Source organism: Pelmatolapia mariae, linkage group LG3_W (genome assembly GCF_036321145.2).
Source record: "Pelmatolapia mariae isolate MD_Pm_ZW linkage group LG3_W, Pm_UMD_F_2, whole genome shotgun sequence".
In the NCBI taxonomy this organism is placed as follows: Eukaryota; Metazoa; Chordata; class Actinopteri; order Cichliformes; family Cichlidae; genus Pelmatolapia; species Pelmatolapia mariae.
In genome coordinates this window covers 66,673,536-66,682,981 of record NC_086229.1, presented here as the reverse complement: position 1 = coordinate 66,682,981, position 9,446 = coordinate 66,673,536, and the positions used below count along the sequence as shown (strand labels likewise).

General features: G+C 40.0%; 1 protein-coding gene across 1 annotated transcript; it reads right to left on the bottom strand.

Moving 5' to 3' along the window:
• Positions 1-589: 589 nt before the first annotated feature.
• On the bottom strand, positions 590-9,203 carry LOC134624740 (myelin-oligodendrocyte glycoprotein-like). Its single transcript, XM_063469756.1, has 3 exons — positions 9,022-9,203; positions 3,395-3,727; positions 590-3,156 (listed from the first exon to the last, which is right to left on the bottom strand). The coding sequence occupies exons 1-3, from the start codon at positions 9,092-9,094 to the stop codon at positions 3,029-3,031; spliced, it is 534 nt and encodes a 177-aa protein (XP_063325826.1). The 5' UTR covers positions 9,095-9,203; the 3' UTR covers positions 590-3,028.
• Positions 9,204-9,446: the final 243 nt, after the last annotated feature.

Below are 9,446 nucleotides of genomic sequence, written 5' to 3'. Positions count from 1 at the left end.
TGTGATTTACTCCTAGTGTTGATTGGCTGTAGAATGATCAGCACGCATTCACAGCCAGAAAAGGTGGAGCATGGAGGCTGGCGTCCCTATCCTCTCGTCACCATCAGCACCAGCATTATTCCTCTGTGTTTTTGCAGTTTTTTTAATAAGTTGGGAGTTATCGGCAGTCCTGTTTTCAATTTGGATTCTATTAATTTAGCTTATTAATATTATCCAACGGCCCATTGTGTGGGATGTATATGGCCTTGTTCCTCTTGATTGCTTTTGCTGGGGCTCCCATTTCTCTTATTTGTGTTTGTTTTATAATTAAATGTCTACATACTTGAAAAGTTTGTTGCAGCATCGTCTTCTGTGTTAGGTTCATTAGAGCCATGGATTGATCCACTCGAAGATATTTGAGGGTTTGTTCTAACCTGGAAACTTAGTTTCACTTTTATTGTAACCTAATGTGTCAGCAAAGTTGCCATGTGTCACTTTGTTTCTGCTTGTAACACTTTTGAAGCAAGCAATTTGAGGTGTCCCCCCCCTTGAGCCCATGTTAAAAGGCTGGCTTCACTACACACCACAGAAAGAGAAACAGAAAGAGTGATGATTTTCAAATATTACTTTTATTTCTGTAGTGCAGCACATTGCAGAAAAGCATTAACAAACGAACATTCAAGTATATCATACATATAAACAAAAATCACATTCATGCTCCAGACTGCAGCAGCCAGTCATAAATCAAATCAATCAACAAATATGAGTCAAAACTATTTACTTTGAACATTTTTCATATCTCACATGTTCCTGTGTGCAAAGTAAATATGTTTAGATTAAAAAAAAAATCTATCCACGTGTATGATCTCCAGACTTCTTGTGTTTTCCTTTTAAAATAGTTTTTTTACTCCATCATTTCTTTTCTGCATATTTTTATTGTACTGGCACTTCCTCACTGGTCCCATTTAGTCCCATTTTGTGGTTTGTTTACTCCCTGTCGTTTCACCATCATTACTGATGTTACTGCTGTTTTCAGAGTTCTGCAGTATTTAAACATGAACGTGGATATTTGACCTGGTGTAATGTGTTCACCCCTCAGTCTGCTGAGAGGATCACCACTCATCTCTTCAAGCGGTTAGTTAGTCTGTTAGTGTAGTGATGTGTAATAAATGCATTTTTTATTGTTTGAAGTTACGAACAACTGCAGTGAGCGCTTAGATCCACTAGATGTACAGATGGATAGAAAATAGATTGAAAAGCCTTTACTTTGCACACACAGGAATCACATTTGACATCAAATTGTTATTTAGAAAGAAGAGTTACATTAACTAGTTACTTACAGGAAAAGGATGAAATCAGAAACTGTGTAGTGTTTGTGATCCTCGACTTTATTTCAGACTTCCTCTAAGCTACACTGACATCACTCCTTTGCTTTGAACTATTCACAGTTGTACACAGCGTAACTGTAAAACCACAGAGTTGAACGTCCTGTTAGGATGTTCTGCTCTAAATGCTCCGTCACTTTTTGTCTCTATGACAAAAAATTATAAAATGATCAGCTGACATGCATGACGCCAGTTTTCATGTTATAGCATGAAAATGTTTTAGTTTTAATTTAGTATTTTAGTGTCTTCTGCTCCTTACATAGTGTAGTAAAGTTTCCTTTACGCAGTGGGTTTGTCTTTAGTGTCTGGTCGTTCTGGCAATTTTAACCTGAAAAGCTTCACAAAGGTCAGAGGTTACAAATTCAATTCTCTGAGTAACACATCCATATCATAACCTGCTATAATGTTTCTATGATAATGAATAAATAATAAAATAAGCTCCTATTGGGGAAAAACATGTTCCAAACATGACAGATGAAAATTTCAACCATCCTGTCCTATTATATCTTTTTCTCAGTTTTGTTTTTAAGTCAACGTCAGAGTTTACCTCTCTGGGTCAGACCAAAAGACTTAGAGTAGGGGTGCCAAACATAAGGGATAGGGGCCCTAATCTGCCCATCACAGGCCCACTGGGTGGCTTTGGAAAATGCAGCTTTACTGCTTAACAGCTGACGACCTTATCAAAGGTGATTCATACGATACCAAATTAAATAAACAACAAACAGGTTGTTAAGTTACAGAAAGTTCCTGTTTTTTCACCATCTTGTACAGAAATTTATTAGAGAAAACTGAGAGGTGCTGATAAAGTTGCACTTCTCCTTCTTACACAGAGATATGTCAGATTGAACGTGCACTTAAATTACTTTACATCGAGGGGAGTTTAATGTGGCCCATGATGTAAAACCAGTTTGACATCCCTGACCCAGTTATTATTCACTAATAATAATGAACTGGTAAATAACATGCTGTCATTCAAACCTTCACTTTTAAGGTCAGTATTCATTCAGATCTGCCAGTGACAGTGATGGAAGAGCAACACCTCCACCTTTTAAATACATTAAATGGAAAGGCTTTATAATACGGTGGGCGGTTCCATGTCACTGTGATAGATCTGGATAGATGATGATTATTGAAGCTACACAATATTATACCTTCATACTATAAAAGATTTCAGGTGTTAGAGGTCATTGAGGTACACATAGAGCAGGTGAAACTTGTCACTTATCATGTCCTAATATTTTTTTCCAGGATTTCTCTCAATTATAGCGATTCGGGTAAATGATGCATCATTTGTCTGCACTCTGTAGTGATTTCATGTAGTGTGATCCAGGATTAAATTAAACAATTAGTTTTTAAACCAGTGTTGTTTTGTAAGTTTAGTGTTTTGTTAATTTACACATACTAAACCCTAGAGACATTTGAAACCTGCTGTTCATGAGGATGCTAGTTAAAATCCTGGTTCTGTTGTTTATGTTTTCTGTAGCACACAAAACCAACAACAGCAGCAACAAGAAGCACAGCAGAAACACTCAGACCAACGATGAGTCCAACAGGTGCAACTGTGAGTTCTACTGTCTGACCTGCAGGTGAGAAACAGGTGTGAGGTGTCAGCTGTCAGGTAGGTGATGAGTGAAGAACACAACAGGCTGCAGTTCAACAGGAGGCTAGTATGAATCCTGACTCTGTGGTTGTTTATGTTTTCTGTAGATCAAAAATCCAACACCGGCAGCAACAAGAAGCACAGCAGAAACTGACAGACCGACGATCAGTCCAACAGATCCTGCTGTCTGACCTGCAGGTGAGAAACAGGTGTGAGGTGTCAGCTGTCAGGTAGGTGATGAGTGAAGAACAGAACAGAATCCATTTCCTCTTCAAACTGCTGTCAGACATTATCTACTGCACTCTGATCACATCACTCAGACCAGCTGCTTTCTACAAAGTCTCATCAACAACATCTTTACAAACAAACATCAACAACCAGGAAGCAGCTTCACCTCTGATCACACACACACTCAACTCTACTCACTCACCTGAAACAGTCAGGCTGACAGTGTTGATGCTCTCCCATGAAGTTGTCCCTCCATTGAAGATATTACAATTGTATGATCCATCATCAGCAGTCGTCACATTTTTTAGAACCAGAGACACGTCTCCATTATTCATCTGTCTGTCCTGAAGGTCTACACGTTTCTTAAAAGATGGATGCTGGTTTTCTGGATCCAGCTGATCATCTCGGTACAAAAGCACATAATTATCTCCCAGGTCAGCTCTGCTCCACTTCACAGCTCTGATGGTTTTGCCTGGTGATACTCGACATGGTAGAACTACGTCCTGTCCAGACTCAGCTGTGATGGTGTTCTGGGCTGAAAAAGGAAACAACACAGAGCACAGAGGTTAAAGGTCAAAGTACAACTGTTCACTTCTACAGCAGCCAAACAGAGACAGGATCAGAGACCAGTGACCAGTGAACCCCCAAACACTTCTTGTACTTTATTTTAGAAGAAAGTCGCCAAACCTTTGAAGCTGTAAGTCAGATCAGACTCCTGTTATATACAAGCAGTTTTCAGTTCTCTCTGGTTAGTCTGGCTTCCTCCCACAGTCCAGAGACATGCGGTTAGTTAATAAGTAAAGTAAATCATAGATATTAAAGACATTTTTGAAGACACAGGAGAATCTGATGATCTGGCTCTTTGGGAAAGAGGAAGAAATAAGCAGATGTGGGCAGCTGGGCGAAGTTTCAGTTCTCAGTGGAGAAGATCATTACGGTAACGCCCACTAGAAAGCATAGAGGATGGGACTGGTTTATTTGTTTGTATGGGGAAAAACAGAAAGGAGTGGGTATTGATAACGTCTCCTGTGGCTGCTGTGAAGGTGGAAGTAGAACAGAAGCCACTTGACCTTACAGTTGGGCACTATGTGAAATTTTTCCAACCAACAATTATGAGGTGCCGTAAGGGACATTATTACTGAAACGCTCTCACACACACTACGGAAACGCTCTCACACACACTACGGAAACGCTCTCACACACACTACGGAAACGCTCTCACACACACTACGGAAACGCTCTCACACACACTACTGAAACGCTCTCACACACACTACTGAAATGCACTCACGCACTCCACTAAAACCAGAGGCATTTCCGCTGAACAGGAAGTTGTTTCCTGACAAGGAAACTGATGGAAAAAGTGGTATATTGCAAAACACTACAAGGATGTCTACTCAACAACCTGCTAGTACAGCGGTCCCCAACCTTTTTTGCGCCACGTACCATTTATGGCCGACAATAATTTCACGGACCGGCCTTTAAGTTGTGTTGGATAAATACAATAAAATAAAACCAGTACCGCTTCCCAAAAAAGAAGATTTAATTATAACACACAGGAAAAGACCCAAGGAAACCGAGTTAACAATATAAATGATATTTAAAAAAAAAAAAAAAACGATAAATACCCTGAAAACAATAAATTTCAAACTCAAGCCTCAACTCTTGCAACCCGGTACCAAACAAATCACAAGTTTCGTTTGGTACCGGGTTAGGGGTACCAAACGAAACTTTGGTACCCCTAACCCAGTACCCCGGACCTGGGGGTTGGGGACGGCTGTGCTTGTAGCTTAAGTGAAGCAGCCGCATTACTTAACAATATTTTAGCTTCCTTGAATCAAGGAATGGATTCAAGGTGCAAGAGGGAATTCGGCAAGTATGTCCTGTTTTCCCTAAGCTTTTTATATTGGCAACTCAGTTGTTAACACTATTAATCAAAATTTCTAACGACATACAAGGAATATCAATTTTTAATAAAGACTTCAAAATAAGCCAATTCGCAGATGATACATCTATTTTTTTTTAAAGAGAAATACGTGGTCGAGAAAACTAAATTTTCTCTAAAGCTTCTTGTTTATCTCTTAGTATCAAAAAATGTGAACTACTCCCGATTCATACAAGCTCTGACTCCTCAATAGCTTTGGTTAGAGTTGAACCTAAAGTTAAATATATAGGGCTGATAATATCTAAAAAAACCAATTAGCAGAGAAGACACTGATATTTCTAACTGTATCATGGAGATGAAGAAATCCCTTAGCCAGTGGTTAACCAGAGACCTCGCTATTTTTGGCAGAAACATCCTATCTAAAGCTGAAGGCATCTCCAAATTGATTTATCCTTGTCACTCTCTATATATCTCCTCTAAAAACATTAATAAGGCTAACACAGTTATTTTCAAATTTTTTTGGAGGAATAAAACCCATTACATTGAAACATCTCAGACAAATATTGTCTAAACTGCTCTCAAAGAGAATATAACAAATTTTGTGAACTGGTCCCACTGCCTCTGTTTCATTTGATTAAAACTGTTATGATATACAATAAGTTCCCATCAGTGCTCCCAAATTTATTGTTAGGGCAATGTCAGCTGTTTGATAAAAATGCAATAATAGATTTATTAGTAGTTTTTTCAAAGACAAAAATATTTCATAGTTACAACAGAATGGTTACATTGCATGTTTCTAATTTAGTTATTTCATATACTGGATAAAGCATACTAAAAATTTATGAAATAGCCTATTCTACCTAAAGTTGAAGAAACACACTTAAAGTAATAAACAAAGTGATCATCAGGGCCAGTCTGCCTCCCACTTTGGACCCCCACCAATTTGCCTACAGGACAAATCGATCCACCGAGGACGCTATCACCATAGCGCTCCACACTGCGCTGAGTCACCTGGAGCACAGAGGAAGCTATGTAAGAATGCTCTTTCTGGACTTCAGCTCAGCATTCAATCATATCATCCCGGAGATCCTGGTCCAGAAACTGTCTCACCTGGGACTCTCCACCCCCATCTGCCTCTGGATCAAGGACTTCCTGACAAATAGACCACAGTCTGTCAGACTCGGCCCACACCTGTCCAGCACCATCACACTCAGCACCGGGTCTCCACAAGGATGTGTTCTGAGTCCCCTCCTGTTTACACTCTACACATCCGACTGCTCCCCTACCCATCTCTCAAACACCATCATAAAGTTTGCGGATGACACCACAGTGGTTGGACTCATCTCAAGGGGGGATGAGTCGGACTACAGAGATGAGGTCAACAGACTGACTGAGTGGTGTTCAGTTAATAACCTCCAACTGAACACCACAAAAACTAAAGAACTCATCTTGGACTTCAGGAAGGGCAGAGCAGACCCGGCCCCACTGTACATTCACGGGAGCTGTGTGGAGAGGGTGCACTCCATGAGGTTTCTGGGCGTGCAGATCTCTGATGATCTCTCCTGGACTGCAAATACCACGGCGGTGGTAAAAAAGGCCCAGCAGTGTCTCCACTTTCTGAGAGTGCTCAGGAGGAACAACCTGGAGGAAAGGCTCTGGTGACATTCTACAGAGCCACCATAGAGAGCATCCTAACGTACAGCATAACAACATGGTATGCAGGGTGCTCAGCTGCAGACAGGAAAGCACTGCAGAGGGTCATCAACACAGCCCAGAAGATCACCGGCTGCTCTCTGCCCAGCCTGGAGGTCATTGCAAACTCTCGGTACCTCAGCAGAGCTGGCAATATCATCAAGGACCATTCTCACCCCAGCAACCAAGTGTTTGAACTATTACCATCAGGCCGACGGTACAGGTCACATAAAACCAGGACAAACAGATTCAGGGATAGCTTCTTTCCCAGAGCTATCACCATAGTAAATAATCACAAAAACAATTGAAACTGCTTAGCTACTCCATACTGTCACCGTCAATTATTATGCTGCTATTCTTACTGTCATTACATTAATGCTGCTATCCTGTATATATTGTACCTACTATTGTTTGTTTTATTGCACCTTTTATATTTTACATTTATATTTATTATTGTATTTTTGCACCAAGGGAGTGGCACTCCAATTTCGTTGTACCCTGTACAATGACAATAAAGGCTATTCTATTCTATTCTATTCTATTCTAAAATTAATCCTGTGGCAGAATTACTAAAAAAGAGATTTGGTTTTGAGGTGGATCAATCTTCTTTTTGTACTGATGAAAATGAAACCCTAGAACATCTTTTTTCTATGATATTTTTCACACAATGCATATGGTGCAACTTAAAAAAATTGGATTTCCCTAAATATTAATGATGTGCCACTATTTGAATTACATCATAATTTTTTTTATATGGATCATCTAGCATTGGGTGTCATCATCATACTTTTGAGTAAATATCATATCCATTGTGCTAAATGGAGGAACGCTAAGCCTTCTCTCCCTGGTTTTATTAATGATTTTAAGATATTTTTTTCTTTGCTAAAAAAGACAAAAAGCACATATGCCAAAAAAATTAACCAGGATAATGCCCGTCTGCTATTCTAAATTTTGACTTATGCTGAGGCTTATATATTGTTAAGTAATGCAGCTGCTTCACTTAGGCTACTAGTAGGTTGCTGAGTAGACATCTGTGTAGTGGTTTGTTTGAAATCTGCCACTTTTTCCTTCAGTTTCCTTGTCAAGAAACAACTTCCTGTTCAACTGAAACGCCTTCCTGTTCAACTGAAACGCCTTCCTGTTCAACTGAAACGCCTTCCTGTTCAACTGAAACGCCTTCCTGTTCAACTGAAACGCCTTCCTGTTCAACTGAAATGCCTTGGTTTTTCAGTAGTGTGTGAGAGCGTTTCAGTAGTGTCTGTGAGAGCATTTCAGTAATAATGTCCCTTACGGCACCTCATAAACAATCGTCAGTCCAGTAAATGACAATAGGTGACTTTTTGATGGGCGGAGCAACGTAATCATGCACAGACTGATTTGCACATCTAGAATTTATATATTTTGTTTGGAGGGAATATTTTACCTTCTTTTCTTGTTTGTTTCAGTATTAATATGGCTACTTTTTGAATTATTCATTCATATATTTATTTGAGCTGTGCCAAATCGCACTAAAGACTTAACTTTACATCTGAGTTTTTTTTTTTAAAAATGTTTGCTGGAACAGACATTTAGATTTTGAACCTACTTTTTGTCTAATTTGTTGTTTAGTCGAGTGTGTAAGACAGAAACACTGGAATGGCCTGGATACATTTGTCAAATTGCCCAACCTTATTTGACCTCAAGGAAAGGAGTCATGGGTTTCCACAGAGGATATTTTACCTGGTAACTGGGAGACAGAGAGAGCAAGGAGAGGTTGTTCTGGGTGAGAATACAGCAGTGAGACTGGACCTCGGTGCACAACAGTCTACCAGCTACACCACCTGAGACTCTGCTGGGAGACACTGGGAACATCCTTCATGAAAGGAGAGCGGAAAATGCAGCCACATGATCCCTGAAGACAAACCACCACATCAAATGGCATCTTCAGGACTTTGTAGTTTCACCCACCCCCACATTATAATTATTAATCGGTCTGATTCGCTGAGCTACTCCAAGTCTCGTGCACACCCGTCCTTAGCCTCGTGACGTGTGTCATGGCGGGGGCAGGGTGATTATAACAGGAGGCTTTATGGTTGTTTGTGTCGTTTATGGGAACGAAGCTCGGGCCACGGAGTCCTGAGGCAGCTTGTACGTTACTAATGTATTTAATTTTTTAAATACGTGAAAGCTGTTTATAGTAAACAACAGGAATGTTCGCGGCCTGTCGTTATGGCATAACCCGACGAGAAAGTGGAAGCTGGAGGAGAGCTCACCTTCAGCGGCCAAAACCACGACGAAGAGGAACAGCAGAGTCCAGCAGAGAGACGGGAGTGTTAGTAAAGCCATTCCCGTTTATCCCGGTACATCCCAAACACTAACACACTATGGAATTCGATGATTTTTCAATTTAACAATGGAGTAAACCCGTAGACGCGCCCACTGACTGACCGGAAGTTTCCGGTGTTTCCGGTTTTTTTCTTCTTCTCCTCCTACATTTCATTTTTATTTATTTTCATTCTTTGCACAAATTTACAAACTCTAATTGGGAGACAACATTGGTGCAACAACATCTTGAAAGAGTAAGAAAACAAAAGAAATAGGAAAAACTAACAAAAAAACCCCAAAACAAAAACAAAAAAAACCCCAATATAAATATGCGAAGGCCATTCTTATGACATTTAACAATTTTCTTTCTGTG